The sequence below is a fragment of the Ascaphus truei genome, chromosome 1 (assembly GCF_040206685.1).
Source record: "Ascaphus truei isolate aAscTru1 chromosome 1, aAscTru1.hap1, whole genome shotgun sequence".
Classification (NCBI taxonomy): Eukaryota; Metazoa; Chordata; class Amphibia; order Anura; family Ascaphidae; genus Ascaphus; species Ascaphus truei.
This window is the reverse complement of record NC_134483.1, coordinates 121,002,979-121,030,015: the sequence shown is the minus strand read 5'-3', so window position 1 is coordinate 121,030,015 and position 27,037 is coordinate 121,002,979. Positions and strand designations below refer to the sequence as shown.

The window sequence follows — 27,037 nt, the reverse complement described above, 5'->3', positions numbered from 1 at the left end:
ACCTTTGAATGTAATTAAATTCCCTGCCCAGTTTTACTGTTCTGGTCTGTGCTGAAGCAGGGAGATTTGACGGTGAGCTGCAAACTGCTTTCTAGGGAGGATTTTATCCGGTGGTCTGTTTTCCTCCTGTCCTCAGGAATCTGGGGGGATTCCGGAGTACATGTTTCGGGGTAACCTGCAACAATGGACCCCTTCTACTGTACTTGCTTGCAAGTTCCAAACAAAGTGCGTTTAGTTCCAACGTCACCGGTCGGATATATGATATACGTTCATATATCGACTGCCATTCTGTATTTGTTATATACTCATTGCAGTGCCCGTGCGGGCTACAATATGTAGGCCGCACAGGGAGGTCTTACCAGAGACGTATATACGAACACATATACAACATTAAAAGAGGTCTAACAACACATAGCGTGTCCCATCATTTTTTAACCCACTATCAACAGAATCCTATTGGTCTCAAATGTCAGGCCATTGAAAGTTATCCTGGCAATTGGAGAGGGGGAGATAAAATTAATGGTATTAGCAAGCGTGAGTCATATTGGATATATGAATTTAAAACGCTATCCCCCAATGGTCTGAATATTGAATTCGATCTAGCTGCATTTTTGGTTAAATAGTGAGGGTTTTTTGACACCTTGTAGTTGTGTCCTCTTTTGCTGCTTGTTGTCTATTGGTACAGGTATTCTTCCATGTTTTAAGTCTCTTGTTATGTTTAATCCTATGAATGTTTTCCTTGTGTACTGTTCCTTTAAGAACAGGTGTTTTATGTTTATTTTTATTTACCTTATATTTGTATTTTTATTTTATATTTTTATGGTTCTTGTATGTTATTATCACTGGTATAAGTCTGCTTGTATATGAGTGTATTTTAATATTGTGTTTTAAGCTAATATGCTAATTAGTGTTTTAGTATAAATGTACTGCCACTTGTTTATTTCCCATCATGCCCCTGACGAAGTGACTGACGTCACGAAACGCGTAGGGTGGACTATTCTCTGGCAGACATTTTGGCCTCCTTCCCCGTTAGCCCTTCCCCTTCCCTCCGTGGCCTTGGCTGTCTGAGCCCCTAGCACTTGCGTGCGTCCCTCCCCTGTCCCGGCTCACAGCGGTGACGTCATTGACTATTGCGAGACCTCTGGTCTGCATGACTGTCCGTGAGTCCTTCGGCGGCACTGAGCTTGGGCGGCTTCCTACCCAAGAGCTGACCCGCGTTTGAGGACAGGTGTGGCGGCTGGCGGCGTGGAGCCACAGGAGTTGTGCTTCCCAGCGGTGCAGAGTCTCCAGGCGGTCGAGCTGTATCATCCTCCCTCCAGGCCCCGGAGTGTTAAGTGTGATTGAGCTACAGGCGTATACATATCAGCATTGCTGTAAGTAGGGTCTCAATTTTAGCCCCACTGGATGCCATCACTTCATTAGTGGTTTTTGCCCAACAAGCACATGTTTGTTGTTTTATATTTACTTTTTAATCATTATATTAAACTGCTGTCTTATTTTGCATACTATATCAGTGATTTGTTGTTTGTATTTAGTTGCACTATGATCTTTTTTTCTTTCTTTTTTTCTCGTTAATGTTGTTGTCTTACATGTCTGTTTGTCTGAGATTACATTGAGGACACTTCCATGGAACTCATCCCAGCCTTTTGATTTGGACTATATTTGGTCAGATTTTTATTTCCTTAGGCGCCGGTTTATCTGTTTTCACTGTGTTTTTGGTTTGTGTCACCTATTTTTCCTGGCTGCCTTCACCTCAATATTCAGGGGTGTATTTATATTTATTAGTTGTCTAATAGTCACTAATTTTCTATTTTTATTGCATTAGCGCTGTTCCCACTGCCCTTCCCCTTTACCACCAATGCAGTTACATGCCATTATTGGATATAAGAGCTGACAAATCACAATTCCCCCATATGGCCCAGGGGCACCCAGCCGGGCATAATACCTTTATTTACTGGCCTAGGTACCCTCTCACCGTCACACCGGCCTACGCCCTTAGGCAAGGAAGAGTTCGAAGAATGGAGGGATCATGCAGTACAAGTGCTCCCCAAGTGGCCCTGCTCCAACACAGTAAAGCAGCAGAGAATCATCGAGTGCCTGTGGCCTCCAGCCGCCTATATGGTGTGATTCTACAGTGAGTTTCACCCCAACGCTGATACATAAGTGATAATCCAGGCCCTAACCAAAACCTATGGCATCCCAGACGATGCCATATTTCTTCGGGCCCAGTTCCACGCACACACAAGGTGAGGGAGAAGATGTGTCGGAGTTCCTCCAACGGATCCAGTTGGCCCTATGGACCCTGGTGAAAAAGGTTATCCCAGCGTCCGAGGCCGACGGTCTTCTAATCCAGCAACTTCTGCGGGGCACATTGCCTAGGCACCTGGTCGCCATACGGATCAATTGCACCCTCTCAATTTTGAAGACCTGATTGATAGAGTGCAAGCTCAAGAGAGTATCTTACGAGTTCATATGTCCAAACCGCCTCGTGACTCTGCCAAAACGAGAGAGGCCTGATACTTCTGCCAAGGAGTAGCACAAGGGAGAGGACAAAGGGGCATCCTTTCAGAAGCCTAAAAAGAGAGAAAGTGTGCAAGACACCTGTCCTCTAATGATGTCTGTTCCCGCCACCAGGGTTACTAGGAGTTCGGCTCCTCATTCCGGTTTTGACACCAACCGTGATACTCGCTGCTTTAAGTGTGGCCAACCTGGTCATTTCTCTAAGAACTGTTCACAGGCAAAAAGATCCAACCCGAGGGTCATGACCCTCACGGCGCAACCGACCGAGACACCCTCTACATCCATGAAAGCCCTCTTGCGCCTAGCCCCAGTGAAGCACCCCAACCGGACGCCTGCAGTCGCGTGGAGCCTCCTGCAATCATACTGGTCCTCGTGGAGGGTATATACACTCCTCGGCATTGCTGGATACTGGGTCCCAGGTGACCATTATTTACTGGCTTTTCTATGACCAACACCTGAAGTATCTGCCCCTGCAGTCGACGGAGAAGATGAAGCTGTCGGGTCTCAGCAATGAGGACTACCCCATCGACGGTGTGGTGCAAATTCGGTTAAATATACCGCAACTAAATACCAATAAGACTCATCCCATGGAGGTAGAGGCCCTGATCTTTCCTGAACCGAGGGAACACCCAAGCTCCCAATCATGTTGCAGACCACCGAAGATGTGGTGCGGGCCATGATCTGGGCTTCTCTTCATGAGGCGGGCGAATTACCCCCATCTTCGCTACGGATCCATCCGGTACTCCAACATGAGTGCTATCGGGTTGCTGCGCAAGAAGAGTACTGTGTGATCTTCAATCACGAAGAGGGGTTGATCGAGATTCCACCAGGGGGAGCGAGACACATGACCGCAGCGGAACATTATCTAGGACGTGAAAAAGACGACCAGTACTTCTCTTTGGAGACCACCCCCGCAGAAGAGGCAAAAAGAGGGTTCAAGATAGTGTCAGAGATATGGGAGTGGAGATCTTCCATCCCAAAGAAAATTACAGTAACAATCCAGAACATCTCACCTGGTGCATGGGAACGCCGCTACAAGGCAAGACAAGCCTGCCGGTTTGCAGTTTGATTTGGGGGAATCGACCCTGTCAGAAGACTGGAAGAGATGACTAAGTGCCAAGCTGGATGAACGCCGGGAGGTGTTCTCCACTAGCGAGATGGACGTAGGTTGCAGTCGAAATGCCCAGCACACGATCCGGCTGAATGACACCACGCCATTCCAGGAGCGTTCCAGACGCATCGCTCCCAGAATGTGGAGGATGTAAGAAACATCCTGACGGAGATGGAGACAGCGGGTATTGTGACCGAATCTCGTAGGCCCAACGCCTCTCCGATTGTACGCAAGAAAAATGGATCTGTCCACCTGTGCATAGACTACTGGACCCTGAACAGGTGTACCGTACCTAACCAGTACACTCTGCCGCAGATAGAGAAGATCCTCAACGCGTTGATGGGAAGCCAGTGGTTCAGTGTGCTGGACCTGAGATCTAGGTACTACCAGGTACCCATGAGCTCCGAAGACCAGGAGAAGACGACGTTTGTCTGCCCCCTCGGATTCTATCAGTTTACCGAATGCCCCAAGGCATTTGCGATGCTCCAGCGACCTTCCAGTGGCTGATGGAGAAGACTATTGGGGATATGAATCCTCGTGAGTGCCTAATCTACCTCGATGATATCATCGTGTTCCGAAGAACGCTCGAAGAACATGAGGAACGCCTCCTGAAGGTGTTGGATAGACTGGACAAGGAAGGCCTGAAGTTGTCCCTGGGCAAGTGCCGGTTCTGTCGCCTATCCGTCACCTACATGGGGCACATAGTGTCCGCCGAAGGAGTGGCTACCGACCCGCCAAGGTTGAAACCGTGGTGAACTGGACCAGACAACGTGATGGAGCTAAGATCCTTCCTGGGGTTCTGCGGATACTACTGGCACTTCGTAGAGGGATACTCTAGTAAAGCCAAAGCCCTCAACAACCTACTAAAGACCTACCTAGAGGAACCTCGGCAGAAGGCCGTTTCTCTACGAACACCCTTTGGCAATAGGTGGACGTTCCTGCAAAAGGCCTAAACAGGACTCAAGAAAAGCCTGACGGAAGCCCCGGTCCTGGCTTATGCCGATGCGGAGAAACCATATGTCCTGCATGTGGATGCCAGTTTCAACGGGCTGGGAGCTGTATTACACCAGAAGTATCTGGCTGGCCTTCACCTTGATACCCAGCGAGCAGAACAACCCAGATCACAAACTGGAGTTCCTCGCTCTCAAGTGGGCAGTAGTCAAAAAACTCCACGACTAATTGTACAGAGTCTCCTTCGAAGTGAAAACGGACAACAACCCATTGACATATATCCTAACGTCAGCCAAACTGGATGCCACCGGCCACAGGTGTTTGGCCGCTCTATCCAATTATCACCCTGAAGTATAAACCGGAGCCGTTAAACATCGGAGCTGATGCGCTGTCTCGGAGACCTGGGCTGAATACAGCACCAGATGACGGCCCCTGGGAGGAAATCCCTGGATGTGGGCAATGTGCTCCACTGCTGCAATTGTGGAGGACAAAGTTGCGTTTTCTGATTTAAAATTAGCAGATTCTTTGGGATGCCGACCCCAGGTGCTCCCCATAGCCTGCTGGCACCCAGACGGCTTGGAAATCCTTCCGAACACTATCCTGACATGGAAGGAATTGGTATTGGCACAGATACATGATCCAGTGGCCAATGCTGTATGCAAGGCCGTACACCAGAAAAATCCCTGCTTGGTAAAACGTGCCACTACTGACAATGTCATAATCCTCATGAGAGAATGGGACAAATTCCAAATAGAGCGCGGCCTCCTCTACCGGATCGTCCCCTACCACAATCATCCTGATGGACAACAGCTGGTTCTGCCCCGAAGAATGCAGTACCATGCATGATGACCACGGACACCTGGGGGTGGATAAGACTTTCGGATTACTTAGGTACCAATTCTTCTGGTAAAAGATGTGAGAGGCCATGGAACGGCATTACCGGAAGTGTTTGAGGTTTATATCCAGAGGAAGACTCTGCCTGCTTGTGCAGCACCAATGGGTCATCTGTAAAGCTCTGGTCCCATGGACTTCTTGTGCATCGAGCCCGACTCAAGAGGTATCACAATGTCTTGGTAGTGACAGACCACTACAGTCGCTACTTTCAAGCGCTCCCGACAATGGACCAGAAGGCTCTCACAGTCGCCAAAGTCCTGTGGGAGAAGTATTTCATACATTTCGGTCTGCCGAATCGGATGCATCGGAAATGACTTCGACAACAAGCTCATCAAGGAGCTGTTCAATTTGTTAAATAGTCTAGAACCACTCCGTACCCTCCAGAAGGAGATACTTTCCCAGAGAGGTTCAACCGAACATTGTTGGACATGCTAGGCAACCTAAAGAGCTCTAAAAAGGGCAAATTGAGCAAGCACGTTGAAGCTCTGGTGCATGCATACAACTGCACCAGGCATGAATCTACAGGGTGCACACCATATTTCATGATGTTCAGGCGAGAGGCACAACTGCTTGTGGACATCTGACTCCGGGTATCTACTGATGGGGCACCCAATACGGCTCACTACCGCTATGTGAAGCGACTTAAGGATAGCCGGCACCGCGCCTATCAGCTAGCGGAGAAGGCATCAGCCCATCTAAATGCTTGTAACAAGTGAAGGTATGACCATAAGGTCCGATATCGGGAACTTCATCCTGGAGACGCTGTTCTCCTACGCAATTTAGGACTCTCCGGCAAACACAAGCTGGCCGACCGTTGGCATGACGGGGTCTTTGAGGTAGAATCTCAAATGCCAGGCCTCCCGGGCTACCGCATACGAGACCAGGATGGCCGGGCAAAGGTTTGGCACAGAAACCACTTGTTGCCCATCCCACAAGTGGGAGAATGTGATCCAGAACCAGAGACCGTGGTAACAGCCAGTGAGTCAGAAGAGTCTGCAGAGACTCCAGTGTCAGTAGTCGAACCCTCACAAGATCCTTTGGAGGGCACCTCCACCAACTTCAATGGAGACTGGTGGGCACCTCCCGAAGGAGCACCGGGTAATGGGTCCGACGCCCTAGGTACCCCCACCGACGGCTTCAACAAGCCGACCGCTCGATCCCCAGAGTCCTTGTTTTGTGCAACTAAACTACCGAGACAGACTCGCCGGAGTCAGCGAGTATGATGCCCCCCCACTAGAGTAGTATATGGTTCGCTAGGAGCACCCCATTATGAGTCTCAGCAGCAGGCTAAGAGTAAGCTAGCCTCGGTTATCAACATGTTTGTTGATGTACAATTTTGTTTAGAGCCTGCATCAGTTAAGTTGTATCTCATCTCTGCATTTTTCATTATATAAATGTTGCGTGTATGGTTATACGTTGTTCGCAAGCAGGCTGTTGTAGTTTCCACCAGGGTGAGGATGTAGCCAGATGTTCCCCCCTCTGTCCCCTTTGCCTGCGGTTCGGAGCGCTGTGGCTGGCTAGCGGTTTGGGTGTGTGCAGTCGGAATGGCAGACGGACCCACTGGGAGCAGAGAGAGCAGCCGGAGGCAGTAGAGGGGTGACCGGGTTGCCGGAAGCGGTAACATCGCGGCACGGTAAGGACACCGCCATGTTAAAGGGGTTGTTCGTATGCGCAGTTGTGCGGTCGCCATATTAGGGAGGTGTATGTGCGCGCAGGAGATTGCATGCAGCGGTGGCCATGTTAGAACATGATCTGCAGAGGAACTATAAGTCCCATAGTGCACTGCGGTCTGGGATCACGTTCAGGCAACAAGCCAATAGGGCGACTCAGATCGTCTGAGGTGAAGTTGGACACATTTGGTGCGCTTAGCTAGCGCTGGCAGTTGGAGCCAGGACAGAGAAGGGGAAGGTAGGGTCTGGGTGTTGGTGGCGCCCAGACTAGGCCAGATAACACCTTAGGTCCAAGATAAGCCCCACTCACAAATAGCTTGCGGTTGCTACAGGGAAAGCTCAGTCAGGACCTTTCCCCAGTAGCTGCTAGTAGTGAGGATAGGCATTACTGTAGGCACTGCGCAGTGTATTGCGGCCTGTGGTCTGGGACCAGACCACCTACGTTAAAGAGACTCTCAAAGGTGAGACCCTCCGACCAGAGTTCACCTCACGCAGAGGCAGACGCTTTCATTGATGAAGATGACGCTGGATCACCAGGATCCCTATTGCTAGTCGGCCGCACCGGGTACTGGAGTACCTGGCAGGTACCTCAACTAAAGTGCACCAACGGTTCACGTGTAGGGCTACCATACACACTTTTGGGTGGGCCTTGACATTGGGTAAAAGGACATCAGGGTATTGGTGCCAAGCACCCTTTGTACTAAGAGGACGTTCAGGTGGTGTATTGGGGTTGGAAGTGCTGTATACTGTGGGGTATAGGAATAAGATATACATGTGTTCAGTAAAACCCGTTATTTCATACGTGTGGTGTGATCATTGTTGGTATTTGTTCCTGTGTGGGGATCATCCAACTGCGCTGGGATCCCTCAAAGGTGGAGGCGCTGCACCAAGGCCGACAAGTGACACCCCAGGCTCCCAGAGGCGGAGGCTCAGGCATTCTGATAGCCCGACAGGTAACCGCAGTACCGGTAGTCCCTTTAGTCAGGGGGAAGGAGGGCTACATTTTTGTATCAGCTTAAGATAAACTGCACGTTTGAGCTGAAATCACTTGGCCTGCCTACAACACTGTTACCATTTTTCAACATGCAAGATTCTTCCCTCGAAATTATGGAATTAAAGAGAGACCCATTTTGGGTCCTAAATTGCAAATAAATAAATATATATTTTTTCAAGAATAAATTAAATTATTTTGGTATATTTCGGGTTTTTTAATTGACATATGGATTGTTTTCAAACCCCTTTAATATCACCATCTCCATTCCATCCTTAGGGTTTCAGCTTTAAACAAAAACAGTGAAAATTAGTTTTATAGTTTGTTTTTGTTGCTTTTATTACAAGCATATATTATTAATTGGCAAAACACAGAATACAAGCTTCACTGTAATAAAATTAAAACATTAAGCAATATATGCTCACCCAAAAGGCTTTTTCAGACAAATAAAAAATAATAATCTGTAATTCATACAACTTTTACACAATAATACAAAAACATAATGTAAACTTTCAAGGATAAACTTAATTTGAGTAATGCATTTTATTTGGGAGAGTTTATTTTATCATTACATGAAATTTATCATGAAATAAAACTCTTTGTGGGAGCAATGGCTTTTAATTTCTAATTTTCCCAGAATAAATATAGTTTAAGAATGAAAGCTCTTAACCTGTCCTTTTCTCTATGTTTAGCCTTGAATAATTTGTCTTTCAAATGTTAATTCAGATTAGATCAAGTTTTAGTGACATGGAACATACTGGGCAGATCCAAAAGGTATACAATTTAATTTGGATTTTTTTTTAAATTTGAATTTAATGGACAGACAGTAATACTTTTTTTTGAATGGCATCTATTCTACTTACATATTTAGTCTTCAAAAGAAAAAAAATCACAGGTTAGGTTATAACATGTAACTGCATCCTATACATTTTACCTGATGAAAAAAAAATTATTTACTTTAAACAAGAAACAACAAAGACAAATTAGCGGTATCTATTTAAGTCCGTCTTTGAAATAACTTGTGTTAAAAATAAATAAATACAGAAATCACAGTAAAATAAGCAAATTGATTGTGTGCTGAACCATTTACTTCTCCCTAATGTACAAAGCTGAATTGTTTACAAAAGCTTCTATTTGCCGTCAACTGAATACAGTATGTTAGCTGGTTATATAGGAATAAAAATCAATGTTAAATGATCTGAAATTAGAACTCTGAGTCACCGACTATATAAACAATGGAAAGATACAGCCGGGAGTATATGGAATTTTAATAGCACCATTTTATATGTAGTTCAAAATGTTCCATGGTACCAAATACAGACGTCTCCATGAATTGGCTCAAATAATCCACATACAGCATGACTGAACCTTTTGTTATATTAAGTGCATAGAAATAAAACTCATTTTCAAGATCCTGTACTAGAGAACAAAAAAAAAAATAGTAAGTTTTTGCCATTGCTTAAAAATCAAAAATATAAAGCAGGTTTGTATTTCAATTTGATTTAGTCAGAATTTTGAAACTCCCATCAACATGCATCTTCAGAGCACTGAAGAGATGTAAATGTATCAAATGTAAGCATTTTGGAAACCTATTGCACAACAGCATTCAGAATGCTTTGTATCCATTTAAAAAGAAAATATAACATAAAAAAGAAGCTTGTTGAACATCTCACAATTTAATTTTTATATGCCCGTAAATAAAGCTGGTCACTTAAAGTATTTAAATGGTAAAATAATATAGAAAGCTTAAAATAGAATAAATAATTTTATAAAGTTATTTTTAAACCCCACAAATCCTATTTAAATGTATTATATATTTGTCAGAAGTTTCTATTTTCAATAATAACTAGATTAAATAAAACTGCCTACCTGGCTATCTCCGGTCTCACTTTTGCAGGGTACGACAAAGACACACATATTATTTTTGTAGACATTAACCAGTAAAAGTAGTTCTAAAAACCCCTCCACTGCAAAAAAAAAATAAAAAAAATCCCCACCTTTAAAATACATCTCTGACAAAATAGGCTGTGTCTTTTAGAACAGCACAGATCCAGATGCAGCGGCTGTTATTGAAACAGTTCACGCGTTGTATACCTCGGAATACCCATGTCACGGCGCGGGATTTCTTCCAACCGTACCGCCGTTTTAATGTTCTGGCTTTTAAACACCTGAAAATTACACAGTAGCACAGTACTGTACACATTACAATTCATTCATTGCATTTAATTGCACACAATCCATGAAATTCAAACAAAGCAACCGTAATAAACACGTGTGCCTGGGGCGAATGGCGGCGTTCATGCCGCGTGTAGTACAGCAGCGCACACGAAAACGGCGCCGTGATTTGTTCGAATAACAGCCGCTGCATCTGTATATCAAATAAAATATGACAGGATGATTATTTTTGCCCCATTTTTATATGCAACAAACAATCACTTTGACTTTTAAGGAGTAATACGTACTTTGCCTCACAGAGGCTTCCTTAAATCTGTTATCTCTCCTTCATTCACCAAACCTGCAGAATGTTGGATTGTGCAGTGCAATGAACCCATTTACCTTGTCCCCAAACTCTTACAAAGGGAATAGATACTGGAGAACAAGGAAATTCTGACATGGTATCATACAAAAATATGTTCTTTTTACTGCTGAGGTTGTCAAGTTAACACATTGTAAAAGGCAGTTATACAGTTGTCATAACCAAGAACCAGTTGTATTTGTGAATACTGGCTTCCAGTAGGAATACTCCTCTACATATCTGAACAGATAGGCATACTGTATATAACCTATATTGAAGCTGGTGGGGACTGCAGTAGAACACACTTCAGGATCCTCCAGCAACAAAGAGATTAATAAAGCACCATAGCAAATTCAAGTGATTCCAAAGCTAGTTGCAAACATTTAAATTGTTTGATGGATTTATGGGTTATTTTCAAATGTATGTTACATTAGTTACTTGGCATGCCCCATTTTTAACCACATTACTGATGTAGAGACCTGCAAAACAATTCCTGCAAGTTCCAGGGTTAAATCGTGTATCTCGGGACTTTATTTTAAAAGCTGCAAATTACATGGTTTACTGTACGTAGACCATCTTTAGAAATATGACATATTTAAATTTAAAAAAAAAGAGGTTTACGAGCTAAAATTAGCACCAAGAACAATTAAGATCTCTTAAACTGCAGCACAAGTCATCGGGTTAATTAGCAAACACAGCTTTGGAAAAGATAACCTAGTCTGGACTAATTATTTTAAATTATTTGTGCCAATATGAGAGGAGAGCAAATAGCGATATCTCACTAGCATGAAAGATGTACAGTAACTGGTCTGCCGTGGTGCAACAAAGGGAGTAAATTCAATATTGCAGTACTGGACCAAAAGTGCACTGTGATACCAGAAAATAATTAAAACCATGTAGTGCTACATTGTCTAAAGAACCCCATCTTCTCAGATGTATGATTATTTATACATATGATATTTTATTCCCCAGGAATGTTGGAAACAGCACAAACATAACTCATTTTTATATCTTTAGTTTGTCGGCTCAAAGTTCTTCAACGGGCTGAAAGTTAGAACAGCTTTTAAAATAGTTACAAAAGAAACTTAAAAGTAGGTTTCAAATGTAAATGATTTATAAACCATTTTTAACAAGTAAAAAGTAACCTAAGGTAATTTGGTGTCAATCTCTTTCTTTTTTTTCTTTACTATTAATATATATATATATCTACATATATATCTATATATATCACCATCAATACATCTCAAAACCAACGTGGATGTAATTGCAGCAAAGACATGAATACATGAAGTGTTTTCATTATTTGTAAACGCCATGCTGGTAGTGTCTTTTGAGTTGTGAAAAAATTATTATTATATTTTATTTTGTACAAAAAGTATAAATATTTTCCTGTCCAGAAGCGAAGAGGGTCTTCTTTGCGAGCACTGCAATCTTCTGGCTTGAATCCGCTGGTTCAGGTCACATGATGTGAGTAATGTGGTACAACTGGGATGGCTCCCATGATAGTCTCTGCAAAAACCGTGTCCAAAAAGGACAATAAAGTTCTTTTACAGTAAGTCCATTTTCGGTCTGTAATGCAGGAGGAGTGGTGCTTTCTGTGTTAAAAAATAAATACATATAATCTAGGCACTGGTAAATAAAAAAAACTTTACAAATGATGAGAATGTTTTTCTATCTTTAAATGGTGAGAAAAATAACATGCATATAAAACTCATCTCATTAGATTGATCTTTTGTCTTGTGTATTAGATTCCTCCTTATATATAAATCTACTTACATATTGCACACAAAGTAATACAATAAAGTGTTCTACACATTATGAAGTGATTTTGCAGGCTCGTGCTGGAGAAGTGGACATTGTTTTAAATCAGCCGCGGTCAAAAGTAGGGCAGGTTATCGTGTAATTTCACCCACGGGAGCGTGCCACGGGTTGGCTATATCTGTAGATAAAGCTCTTGTAATCCTCTTCACTTCAACTCAACTGCATATGAAGTATAGTTGCTCATGTAATAGGATTTATAACCACAAGCAACAAAATTGTTTTGCTTTCTATCCAATAAAACAACAATGGATTTAAAGTGTTATAGAGCTTTGCAGATACATATTCGTATACCTTGAAGGAGTTCTGTATTAAATCCTAGGAAATCACATTACCTCTTCATTGTCGCAACACAATGTATTTTTTAATAATCAGAACTAATGTTTCATAAAAATAAATGTTATGCAAAGGTATACACATGGACGAATAGTAATAACCCCCAAATAAAAAATAAAAAAAACAGAATACCTTAAATCTCCACCTAGTGACAACTACAAACTTGAGTGTGTGATCCTTGCCAAGAATTTCTTCATTGCATAATATATCCAGCTAAAACAAAGGAAACATTAATGTATATGTTACAGGCAGACAAAGAGCAAATCAACTATATATTTGTTAACCTTTTCAGGCAGAACAAACAGATACAGGCATACCCCGCATTACCGTACGCAATGGGTGCAGAGCATGTATGTAAAGCGAAAATGTACTTAAAGTGAAGCACTACCTTTTTTCCACGTATCGATGCATATACTGTACTGCAATCGTCATATACGTGCATAACTGATGTAAATAACGCATGTGTAACAGGCTCTATAGTCTCGCCACTTGCGCACAGCTTCAGTACAGGTAGGGAGCTGGTATTGCTGTTTAGGACGTGCTGACAGGCGCATGCGCAAGCTGCCGTTTGCCGATTGGGTGATATGTCCTTAGTGTACTTAAAGTGAGTGTCCTTAAACCGGGGTTTGCCTGTACAAGCTAAGAAGTATTTTATGGTGTCTATCAGCTCTACCAATTTAGAAATGTAGAGATCATGCTGATAAAGATTAGAGATGGGCGAAACTTTTGCCGACATCGAATGTGCTGGTTCCTGTAAGTCGTGGATATTCGCAATTCAGTCTCAAAAATGCCCAATCTCTTTTTTTTATATTCTTGTTACTAGACATTTGTAATCAAATTTGAATGTTTAAAATTATTTTTTGGAGGAGGATGAATAGGGGGTGCAGCCTCGGGTCTGAGCCAGTTGGTCTTGGGTTTTGTTGGTGTGGGTTACTTACTGGGTGACTGCCGCTTTTGCTGCTGTAGTACTACTAGATTAGTGCAGGTCGCACGAATATTGGATTGTATCATATTATTTACTTAATAAAACTAGTAGCATTAATATGACTGGACTGACCACTGCCTGTGTCCACTCTCTGGGCCCTACTGTACTTTCTGTGTCTATTGTCCACTATATTATATAGCAGTATATTAATAATAATACCATCAATTCCTTTTAAAGGAGGGGTAAACATAAACCAATTTTCGGTTTGCACCCTGTGTGCCAGTGCCAGGCTACTGAAGCCTGTATCTGGCAGAGTACAAGTTCCAACACAGCAACTACAGCAGCAGACCCAGGATAGGATGTAGGAACACAATGTGAAAGCAGCAGTGATATCACCTCACTTTTCTCTTATATATATATTTAATCTGAGATGGGAGATTTTTCTTGTGTGTGTGTGTGTGTATATGCCACAGTTTACTAGTAACTATAGTTTGTTAATACTGTTAAGCAACTGTCTGTTACTCTTATAAATATACCAACATCCAGTGTCCACACACAGCAGTTCCACCACCCCACCTGTTAATATCACAATAGTAATGAAGAGACGATAAGGGGAGCGTAAATACAAAGATACATAGACAAACAGCCAGTGGTGGATTGGCTAAAATAATAACCAAACCTCCACACACAATAAGAAATGCACAAGTGCTAATATAGCTACAGTCAATGCACTTACTTGGTGATAGAGTTCTGGGTTGTGATAGTGAAAATAAAAATGCTACTTGCACGGCCATGTGTAAGCAAAGGTCGCTTAAAAGGTTTCTTTACTGTGTCCCTCTATCAGTTGGAGTCTCCGCTGAGTCTTTAGCTGGACACTTCTAAAGATGAAGGCTGTGGATTCACACCATTGCGGGAGGATCTCCCGAAGTCAGGAAATGTGCATGGAGAATGAGTTAGAGTAAAACCATATACATTTATTGCACAGCACAAATCAACACTTGCATATAAATAAGCCCTCGGCGACTACGGCAGTGTCCGTGATCACTGCGGCACAGACAGGTCCCCAGTACTGCGTCCGGTATGCAGCTCTGGAACGCAGATTGAACGTAGCCGAGACAAACACATTTGGTGGCCGTTGGGGAGCAAAAAGTCACGCAGATGAGCAATGCATTTCGCTGAATACTCAGCTTCCTCAGGCTTGAATCGAATCCACATCTGCGTTCCAGGGCTGCATACCGGACGCAGTACTGGGGACCTGTCTGTGCCGCAGTGATCACGGACACTGCCGTAGTCGCCGAGGGCTTATTTACATGCAAGTGTTGATTTGTGCAGTGCAATAAATGTATATGGTTTTACTCTAACTCATTCTCCATGCACATTTCCTGACTTCGGGAGATCCTCCCGCGATAGTGTGAATCCACAGCCTTCATCTTTAGAAGTGGCCAGCTAAAGACTCAGCAGAGACTCCAACTGATAGAGGGACACAGTAAAGAAACCTTTTAAGCGCCCTTTGCTTACACATGGCCGTGCAAGTAGCATTTTTATTTTCACTATCACAACCCAGAACTCTATCACCACGTAAGTGCATTGACTGTAGCTATCTTACCACTTGTGCATTTCTTAGTGTGTGTGGAGGTTTGGTTATTATTTTAGCCAATCCACCACTGGCTATTTGTCTATGTATCTTTGTATTTGCGCTCCCCTTACCGTCTCTTCATTTCTTTAATCCACTTGGGGATCCTGGAAAGATCCTGGGGGTTGAGCATCAGACATTGGACTCTGTCGTAGTGCATCAATACATGGGTGCATGTAGGGGTCCTCTATCATGGTAGTATCGTACCCGTTTTATTTATGTTTATTATTCTATAGAGAGCGCCTTAGTACTTTCTTTGCTAAATATCACAATAGTTTATATAACTACTACTAACTATACCATTAGCAGTAGTATCATTTGTAATAAGAGAAATTGAAAAACATTCACAAATTGTGTAACTATTGTTCATTTAATTACTACTTCACATCATCTGGGTTAGATTATGTTTATGTTTTTTACTTTATCTTTATAAAGAACCATTTCCTTTGTTGCTGGTGAAATCTCCTTTCTTCCAACCTTAAGGGATGACCCAGTGTCGTTTCAACTGCCCTTGGGATGAATAATTATTTTGAAAGCTCCAAGTATTGTTCCCGAATATATTTGTATATAGTTATCATATCCCCTCTTAGACGACTATTTTCTAATGTAAACAAATCTAAATTAGTTAGCCTCATCTAAATCAGATTTTCCCTCCCCTTTATTAATATGCTGGTTCTTCTCTACACTTTTGTGTCAACCTCAAGGTCATTCATAAACAGGTTAAAAAGCAGGGTGCCAGTACCATTCCTAATGTACTCCACTAATAACTTTAGCCCAACCTGAAAAGGTTTAATTTATGACAACTTTCTGTTGTCTATCCTTCAACCAGTTTTCAATCCAGGTGCAAATATTTTTACATAGTCTCTTATGTTGTATACTAACCTCTTGTGTGGCACCATATCAAAAGCCATTGCACAATCTAAGTAGACCACATCAACAGCATTACCCTGGTCTAAATTCCTACTTGCCTCCTACAAGAAACTATTAAGGTTAATTTGGCACTCCCTATCCTTCATAAATCCATGCTGACTATTACTAATAATTGTGTTATCCATTAGGTATTTCTGAATATTATCCCATACTAAACCATCAAGTACCTTCCCCACTATTGATGTCAGGCATACAGGTCTGTAATTCTCCTGTAGTGATCTAGCTCCCTTTTAACATATAGACACCACATCTGCTTTACACCAATCCTGTGGTACCACCTCTTCTATTTCCTTGATCCATCCAAAAAAGGAAATCACTCTCTAAATTAACTTCCCAGTCATGAGTTTCATTCCACCATGTTTCAGTAATGCCTATGATATCATACTGCTCCCTAGCTATTAATTCAAGCTCCCCCATTTTATCTGTCAGTCTTCTTGCATTTCCAAGCATGCACAAGGTTTTTTCCAGTCTGTGCTATTGTTATTGTATCTGCGCCTGCCTTCCTACTCCAATTAGAATTAGACTTTAGAAGTTTTCTAGTATTATCTGTATTTAATATGAGTGTCTCTCATGCCAAACCCTCACTTCTCACCATTCTATCTCCATGACCCCTAGCTATTTCCCCATCCTATCTTGTCTCATTCGTTATCTGTTTCTTGTTCCTCCCACTCCTTCATAGTTTAAAATCTCCTCAACCCATTTTAATAGCACCCCACTAGCACAGAAAATTCCTCTTCATTGAGGTGCAATCCATCTCTACTATAAAGATAGCGCAAATTCAAAGAACTCCCAGTGCTCTAAAAACCCAATACCCTCCATCCTACAACACTTTCATAGCCATACATTAACTTCCCTAAGCTCCAACTGTCTCCCTGGGGTAGCGCATGGCACTGGTAATATTTCTGAAAATACTAACTTGGAGGTCCTTGCCTTAAGCATCCGGCCTCCATCTTTCTCTAACATTTTAATTTGTGCCAATATCTACCAACATCGCCAGATCACTTCCAGCCACTCCCAACAATCTTTCCACTCAATCTGCAATGTGCTGAACCGAAGCTCCCAGGAGACCAACTGTTCAGTTCATGCAGTCACAGCAACAGATTGCCCTCTCTACCCTCCTAATAATGGAGTCCCACCTTTCTTGTTCTCTGAACATCCTGAGACCCCTCTGTGCTGGAGGAACAATTCCCCTGGCTGTTAGAGGAATGAGTCTTCCCTCGACCTTGCCATTCCTGCCGTACAACCCCCAATATGGTAAATCTTTTGTGATGGGTCAGCTCAGATTTGGCCTGCCTCTTCCTCTTCACCCTGCTTCCCTTTACTGTTATCCAGCTACCCACCTCTTCCTGGTCCTCACTCACAGCTCCACCCTCTACACCTAGTCCCAGTCAGGCCCTGCTCAGTGAGCACTAAGCTCCAAAGAGACAACCTGTTCACACTTCCCACAGAGGTATGCTCCCTGGGACAGCTGCTCCACGTGCACATGTGGCAAGATGTGCATTGAGTGGCATTCTCAATCCAGGGTCCTGATCAAGCGTCATACAATACGAAATGCATAGAGGCACTGAGTCAGCAGGTTCTGTGATGCATGACGCCGGATGCCGTGACGATGGACGTCTGAAGTCAGCATCCCCTACGAGGACGCTGCGATCGGTGGATCAGCTGCAGTTGCGGCTGCCTTGACAGGACTTTCCCCATACCTGGTCCCCTTGGGCCATTTTGCTAACCCCCTCTCCCCTTCATCTGGGTGTGTGGGAAGCCCCCTTTTTCCAGGTGAAATAACAACTGGATCCTGATATGGGGGAGATCAGAACTGATTGAAACATGTATGTTTTAATGATGTTTATTTTTTTACATAAAATACTAAATATTTTTATCAATAGTGTCTCTCCTTGCGTTTTCTTTTTTCTGTTTTAGTGGCCCAAACAAGCCAGCACCCAAACTATCATGCTATGCTTGGGTAGTACCACATCCTAACATCTAGGTTGGAATTGGCACCTGGCACTGCAGGTTAGCAATAAGTAACATTCAGGTTAGCACAGTGCTTGGCTTGTTTAATATTTGGTATGTTCCTAAATGACTAGTTACTGTTCCATCTTGCTCAGTAACGAGTGAAAGGGAGGGCCCAAGGAACTTCTTTTTTTTTTCCTTCACATCTCAATAATTATTATTACCCTGCTAAAAACACTCTTGTTTTGAGTGTTATACGTGTGAATCACTGACCCAGCCACTGACACACAAGGCCTAGGCAAGTAGTACCAAGTTACAATAAAGAATGATCAAAGAAGTAATTGAGTTACAATAAGTAAATAATAACAACAACCTGTCAGACAGATGGACTGTCTGAGATAAACGTAATATAGCTAAGCGGCTGTAGAATTAAGTACAACCATGGACTGACTCTACAGTCACTGACTTGACACGGGCACTCACCGGCACTGCCGGTGTCTTACTGTTGTGCGAGTGTCCATGCCGACACGATTGATAACATCCTGATCTCATAGCCAAAGATTGAAAATGGGATCATATTTAGATTTGATGTTCTTGTTTGGCCATCTTTTGGGTGCCTAAACAAGTCAGGTTCAGTAAACAAACTGCTTACACAACCCTACTCGTGTACAAAAATGTCAACCATCTCATCTATTCTGGGAATGGGACTATCACTAGTTGGCAATTTGGCAGGCCACTATGCAAGCCCTGCAGCCACCAATGTAACATCTACAGTAGTTTGGCAAACTTGGCACATGGCTTGGTATTGGCACAGTGCAGGGCTTGTTGAATATATGTAGTATGTACTATAGCCAGTAATAACTACTAGTTACTGTTCCATCTCTGTGACGCATAGGATGGAGGGACAAGATCTGAAATAATTCTAAGGGGTGACACTGCATAAAGCAGCAGAAGGACAATGTTTGTCTAGTTGGCTTGAAGGAGTCCAGCCATGTGTCTGAGAGACACAACCTGTGGTTTACTTACACTAGGTGAAACGTTGACATCTTTGTGTAGCAACATCTGCTGTTTTGGCTGACAATAAACACACAATTTAAACACTGGCTACTACCAGCACTGCAGTGGCTAGCTAGGGCAGTTTTAGGCGAGGGTCGGCATGAAGGCAGGCACTGCATCTAGCAGACAAGTGCAGGCAGGCACAGGTAGGCTAGGTAGGCAGTAGTGGCAGCTAGCAGACACTAATAATAACAACTTAGTTGAGAGAGAACTTGAGCAGAGAGAGTTTGGATTGAGGCATAGCAAGTCATCATAAGCAGCATTAGTGTCACAGTACACAGACTGGACTCAACACAGAGAGAGAACATAATATCAAAATCCAATATAACCCTTCAGGATGAATCTCATGTCAGACTCATAAATAATATGATGATTATTATTTCACCAAAATAACAAAGAAAATACTCCCCCCCCTTACCCCCGAAAATAATAATAAAAATTAGGAACATGAGGGGTCAACTGGCAAAGTATCAGATTCAACATAATCATTAACGAAAGATCTCCATTGCCATGTAATTGATGAGGCGTAACTACAGGATCACTGGAGCGAGCCGAGTCTGAACACGACCGCTCCAAATAGTGGCTTTGCCAGGGGTAATACAGTTGCAAATGCTCGCCAATAGTCCATACCCATGTCTCATGAACTACCTCAACCTTACTAACAGTACACACATTGCACCCTCACAGAATGCAAAGCAAAGGGATACACTGCATGTTCTGTAGCACCGCAGCCTGTCCCACTCTGAAGCCTACTAGGTCTTGCTCTCACTCATCGGCCCTATTGTCACTAGGGGTGGTGGTAGATGTGGGGGGAACTAAGAGGTTCCACAAGTGGAGAAATTTGTTACTGTTTAAACTACATTTGAATATCCGTCAGCGCAGCAAATTTTGCTCAAAACACCACGAAGAATTCACGGCTTGAATATTTACACATTTGCCAATCTCGGATAAAAATATTACAACTGAAAGGTCTACTTATTGACTACAACATTTTAAAACTGTGATTAAACATAGCTAATGATTTAGCCTATGACTTAGTGCTTTATTGGGATAATGTTATTCCCAGGCAGATGTAACACACTAATGGTGGTTTTTGGTCAATCACCAAAAATACACATATGCTAAATAATTGAGAGAATTTATTAAATGTTTATGCCACTATAGAAACTCATGTTTGTTTTCTTTGCAACTTTTACTTGTGGCCAAGATTTCTTTCAGTGATAAAACTTAACCTAAATTGTGTCAGTAAAAAAAGATTAAAACAAAGTTGAGTTACAGTACATGAGTGGGTTTGTTATGCAATTTAAAACAGGCAGCATATAAAATAAGGCAATATAAAAAACAAAGAGAGTCAATCGCCATCTTCACTGCATTATTTTATAAAGCCCGCTCAATGTGCCAATGTGTCCGAATGAAAGAATACTGAGGTTAATTTGTGTGTAACACTAATTATGACTATTCAAAGGCAATTTCAAATAGCTCACTTTCAGTTTCAGTACCTGTAATTTCCTAAATAGTTTTACATGAAGTGGACTATTTTTTTTTATTCATACTGTAGTAGGTGGAGGATGAAAAAAGTAATGTCATTCGAGTTAATCCCTTTGTTAAATTCTAATTGGCCAAGATACTCATCCTGTATTTAGTTTTATTGAGTCAAAGAAAGGCAAACAAAAACGCCAGAAAAATATTAGCAAAGCATGCAAAGCCATCGCGTCTTTCTTCTACTACTATTTTGTGCACACCCCACAGAGTGTATGAAAAATGCAGGCTACATTAGTTTGCCACTTGCAAAAGCAAGCTGTTATTGGGGAGGGAGATGTCTTGCTTGAATAATCGAAACAGCTTTACACATATATCTTACCTCATTAAAAGATGTTAGATTAAGTTTTTTGGCAATGAACTTCTTTAGATGTAGGACTGTTGCTTGTGCTGAGCAGCGTATCCATTTTCTCTTGAGTCCACGCAACTTGCTGCTATTGCATTCTAAGCATATACTCACCTTTAAAGAAAGAAAACAGACACTCTAGTTAATAATTGACATTGTCATTCCAAACTTAATGTAGTGCCATTTAGGATTTGCGTTTCACAATGAGAAATGGCAAATAATTAAACACACTTTCTCCTGTCCTTTACAAATAGGGTAAAATACCTTACAGCAGCTGTTATTTGCAAGCCCATATTTAACTAGTACATTGTAATGGGCAGAATAGGTGGGCCAAGTGGTTCATATCAGCTGCCAATTTCTATGTAAATTGAACTATTGAACTAGAACTTCCTTATGATAAAAAATAATTAAAAAAAATTCCATACACAAATAGAAAATGTTTTATGGCATGAATTGGAAAAACAATCAGTGTCTGAAAAATATACACACAAAGTCAAAATAAATCTTTCTTCCCCCAAGGCACTGCCTATATATAAATAAATCCTAAATTTGTCTCAGGGTCTCTCTTGCTGAAATTCCTCTCCTGGCTTCCTGTGAAATCCCGTATAACACCTAAAATTCTCCTCACTTTTAAGGCTATGCACTCTTCTGTAGCATAATTACAGCCTACCCCCAGATCTCACTTAGGGGGAGTGGGAGGGGGAAACAGGGCTACACACATATTTCAGATTTATTTTTTCCAGCTGGCGAAAGTTTGATTGAAAATGTTATTTTAGACGTTGACATTTTGGGGGGCAAACGCCTCTTTAGCATTTGTAAAATTTTGAATGTTCGAAGTAAACAGAAAGTATTCACTGTATATACTGTACGACAAGTCCCACAAGTCTTAAGAAACGGGTGTAGTGTATTATCATGACATGGAAAACGTATACATTCTCTCCCTTCTCGATTACTGTAACCTCCTGCTGTCCGGCCTTCCTGCCTCTCATCTGTCTCCCCTACAATCTATCCTAAACGCTGCTGCCAGAATCACTCTACTCTTTCCTAGATCTGTCTCAGCATCTCCCCTCATGAAATCCCTTTCCTGGCTTCCAATCAAATTCCGCATCTCACACTCCATTCTTCTCCTCACTTTTAAAGCTTTACACTCTTCTGCCCCTCCTTACATCTCAGCCCTAATTTCTCGCTATATACCTGCCCGACTTTTGCGTTCTGCTCAAGGATGTCTTCTCTCTACCTCTTTTGTGTCTAAAGCCCTCTCCCGCCTTAAACCTGTTTCACTGACTGCCCCACACCTCTGGAATGCCCTTCCCCTCAATATCCGACTAGCACCTTCTCTATCCACCTTTAAGACCCACCATAAAACACATCTCCTTAACGAAGCATATGGGTAGCTTTGTGGCTGATACTATACAGTACACCTCATACATGGACCTTGGCCGCTTGCAGATGCACTTACCAGAACACCTCTACTGTTCTTTGTATGTTGTTCCTACTTACCTATAAGTTGTTCAGGGCAGGGTCTCCTTTTTCCTAATGTTACTTTTAATGTAATGTAGCGTAATGTAGCGCTTATGCCCATTATGTGTTATATTACTAGGTCAGGTGTATTACTGCTCTGAAGCGCTATATACATAAATGGCGCAATATAAAAATACACATACATAAATATAGTACACCTCTCTAGAAATAAATACATACATCATGAACAAATATACAGATCACAAATAATGTCAGTCTGCATTGTCTTTCTTCAACTCGTCATACCCACAGCCCTGTGCTGCAATCCTAATAGCCATTATTATTCAGCTTGTTCTTTTAATCTACAGTACATAAATCTGAACTAGAGAATAAAGAGGAGCAGAGAAGAATAACTAAGGTGAGCCCCAAATTGAGGTCATGGTTGATTGTTTGACCTGTGGTTAAAAATGGTCCAAAGAGTAAAAGCACAGGGATGATTTGTACATGAAAGCTTTAAACAATTAAAAACTAGTATACCTAATATATACATATAGAAAAAACATATAGAAATTAATCAAATTATTTGCCATATTGGATGTGCATGGGGGGGGGAGAGGGGGAGGCTTCTTTGTTTACGGTTGTACAGTACTGTATATGTGAGGTCACTTTCCCAGTAGCACTAAGCACTACAGTTTACATAATAATATATATATATATATATATATATATATATATATATATATATATATACAGCTAAACCCCGTTATAACGCGGTCCTCGGGGTCCACCCCGAGACCACCGCGTTACTAACGGGGTCGCGCTAATTGAAAAAAAAATGGCCGCCGCATCAGTGCATACAGTATTTACCCCGCGGTCCCGGCTTCCCCCTGTCACCGCGTGACAGGAGATGGGAGGGGGGATTCCCCTCCGGTCCGGCTCCCCCCCGCCGCAGCACAGGGCCCTCGCGCCGCAATACAGGGCCCCCTGGCCCTGCCGTAGCGCAGGGTCGTCCTGCCCTCCCCCCCACATGCCCCCCGCGCTGCACCGGGCCATCCCACCAGCCCCCGCAGCATCGGGGGCCCCCGCAGCAGCCATCATCCCCCTCCACCGCAGCACCACCCCCACCGGCACGCCCCCCCCCCCCCACCCTGCAGCCACATGCCTCAAAAATCATCCCCAAGGTAAGGTAAGGCTGATTTATGTGTATGTGTAGTGTGTGTGTGTGTGTCAGTGTGAGCAGTGTGTGTGCAGTGTGCAGTGTGAGCAATGAGCAGTGTGTCAGTGTGTCAGTGTGTGCAGTGTGAGCAATGAGCAGTGTGTGTGCAGTGTGTGTCAGTGTGTGTGCAGTGTAAGCAGTGTGTCAGTGTGTGCAGTGTGAGCAATGAGCAGTGTGTGTGCAGTGTGTGTCAGTGTGAGCAGTGTGTGTGCAGTGTGAGCAATGAGCAGTGTGTCAGTGTGAGCAATGAGCAGTGTGTCAGTGTGTGCAGTGTGAGCAATGAGCAGTGTGTGTCAGTGTGTGTGCAGTGTGAGCAGTGTGTCAGTGTGTGCAGTGTGAGCAATGAGCAGTGTGTGTGCAGTGTGCAGTGTGTGTCAGTGTGAGCAGTGTGTGTGCAGTGTGAGCAATGAGCAGTGTGTCAGTGTGTGCAGTGTGAGCAATGAGCAGTGTGTGTGCAGTGTGCAGTGTGTGTCAGTGTGAGCAGTGTGTGTGCAGTGTGAGCAATGAGCAGTGTGTCAGTGTGTGCAGTGTGAGCAATGAGCAGTGTGTCAGTGTGTGCAGTGTGAGCAATGAGCAGTGTGTGTGCAGTGTGAGCAATGAGCAGTGTGTGTGCAGTGTGCAGTGTGTGTGTAGTGTGTCAGTGTGTGCAGTGTGAGCAATGAGCAGTGTGTGTGCAGTGTGTGTGCAGTGTGTGTGCAGTGTGTCAGTGTGTGCAATGAGCAGTGTGTGTGCAGTGTGCAGTGTGTGTGCAGTGTGAGCAATGAGCAGTGTGTGTGCAGTGAGTGTGTGCAGTGTGTGCAGTGTGCAAAAAAAACAAAAAACGGGAGCCATGGGAAAACCGCGTTATAACCGAATCGCGGTATAGCGAGGCGCGTTATAACGGGGTTTAGCTGTATATATATATATATATAATACTGTAAGACTGGCTTGAGCTTGCTAAGATTTTTTTTTTTAACTTATATTTTGATTCAAGTTTTCAAGCATAAATGGGAGGGGGAGGGGTACAAAAAGAAAAAAAGGGGTATGTGTGGAGGGGAACCAACCATTTTGTACAAATATTCTTACAAACATCAACAATCACATTACATATCATACAACATACAAATGACATGTTTAACACACTACACTCCTGAAAACTCTCCGCTTCTGGGACCATTTCCTAACCAGCATCCCAGTGTTCCCAGACTCTATAGTACTTCCTTGTAGTGTGATTCAGAAACGAGGTGAGCTTCTCCATTAGTTGGACATTGTTAACCCTTCTAATAACCTCTTTTCTGGAGGTAAGGAGTGTCTTTTTCCACGCCGCTGCGAGAGTGCTCCTGGCCGCCGTTAGTATATAGTGGAAAAATATAAAGCGCAATAGAGTGCTGGCACACAATGAACTTATACTAAGATTGTATAAGTTCATTGTAAAAAACAAAGAGGAGTACATAACATAATACAGTTTTAATGCACAAATTATTAGACTCAAGGGGGATGACACACTCACATTCTCCTGAAAAGTAAATCACAATGAGTGCTTTAAGGGCACACTCTCGCCACTCTGGGACAGACTCTGGAACCGAAAGAGTGACAGTGTAAGTCCCCGTTTGCCACCAGGATACTGCGATCCACGTTGTTCAATGGCGACTGTCAGCACTTCCGCGTCTGCGCGCGCAGCAGGGTACGGTGGATCACGAGGGACTGGACTCACCAGCTACGGAGTCTTCAGAGGGCCAAAAACCCTATGCGTTTCGCCTACTTTTCAGTTCGGCTTCCTCAGGGGTTGTGGATCACTCTTTGTTTTTTAAGAGAGAGTCACGCGTGATCAGACTATCTTTATGCAGACATATGTGAGTGATTTGTTCACTTAACCACTTTCACTGGGTCAATCTTAGTATAAGTTCATTGTGTGCCAGCACTCGATTGCGCTTTATATTTTTCCACTAACACTTTTATACGATATTATAGATATCGTTTATTTAAAGCTGCACAAAGAAACTTATTTTGTTTTAGTTTTGCGCTTCTCTATATCACCTATCGCCGTTAGTATATGCCAGGCCACCACCTTCCTTAATCTCCAACATGATTGACCTGGCTATTCTCAGTTTTTTATTTTTCCAAATAAATTGCATAATTCGATTTTGGATCTCTTTTATACTTTTATGTGGGACAGATATCGGCAGCGTCTGGAAATAATACAGAAGTCTTTGAAAAATATTCATCTTAACTGCAGTTATTCGCCCTATCTAGGAGATATAATGGGAGTTCCAGGCTTGTAGATCTTTTTTTATTTTGGAGAAGCGGTCTGGTTAATTATATTTGAATAATGAATGATAATCCCTAGTAAAATATATCCCCAAATACAGTACTTCAAATGGGTATTTTTCCATTTATATATTAAAAAAATCAATTTGCCCCTCATTAGGCGCATAGACATTCACTGGTGTGATACGTAGGCCATGCACCACAATGGATCTCCCTTCTCTGTCTCTTAACCTCCAGTGTCTGGAACGGAATGTCGTGTTTTATTAAAATCACAACTCCCCTTTTCTTGCTAGTGAAAGGTGAATAGAATGCTACAGGATTAGTCCCCTTAAAGGTGTTTGGGGGCTCCCGAGTGTCATAGTGTGTCTCTTGCAGGAAAGCAATGTCTGCTTTCAGTTTCCTAAATTCTTTTAAGGCCAATCTGCTCTTGCTATTTCCGTTCAAGCCTTTGACATTCAGGGATACTAATTTCAATGGAATTTGATTAGTCATTCCAAATTTCGTGTCTCTCTATCTCTTGTGAAAGTTGTACTCTAAAGATTTTGATGGTTGTGGTAGACGGGGGAATCTCTCCCATGTCTGGAGAGTGGGGGGGAAACAAAAAAAAAACAAAGAAATATTAGGTTGTGAGGTAAGATGAGCGTACCCAGCCACTCATCCCAATTTTGCGCCCATTCCCTACATGGCTTGGCCTGGCAGGCAAATGGCCCTACTGGGGACACCCTGGTGTCAGGCATGCTGGTCTCCCTTCTGGACCATACACCCAGCTCCTACTTAATATCAATCTCCTGATCGCACCTGTGTTTTAACTTTGCTTAAGGTGTCAGTGTTTAACAGGTAAAAACCTATTCTTACAAACTTTGGAACATATACAAATTAAAATAAACTTTTTTCACCATAAACGAACACAGAATCCCTCAGAATCTTC

General features: G+C 42.7%; 1 protein-coding gene across 1 annotated transcript in view; it reads right to left on the bottom strand.

The window, feature by feature from the left end:
* Positions 1 to 10,755: 10,755 nt before the first annotated feature.
* The window catches only part of PCGF3 (polycomb group ring finger 3), a 160,479-nt gene continuing 144,197 nt past the window's right edge, over positions 10,756 to 27,037 (bottom strand). Inside the window, exons 7-9 of the mRNA XM_075594303.1 lie at positions 21,162 to 21,299; positions 12,939 to 13,019; positions 10,756 to 12,247 (exon numbers count right to left, since the gene is read on the bottom strand). Coding sequence (XP_075450418.1) covers positions 12,200 to 12,247; positions 12,939 to 13,019; positions 21,162 to 21,299 — 267 coding nt within the window. The 3' untranslated portion in view covers positions 10,756 to 12,199. The remainder of the gene's footprint in view (positions 12,248 to 12,938; positions 13,020 to 21,161; positions 21,300 to 27,037) is intronic.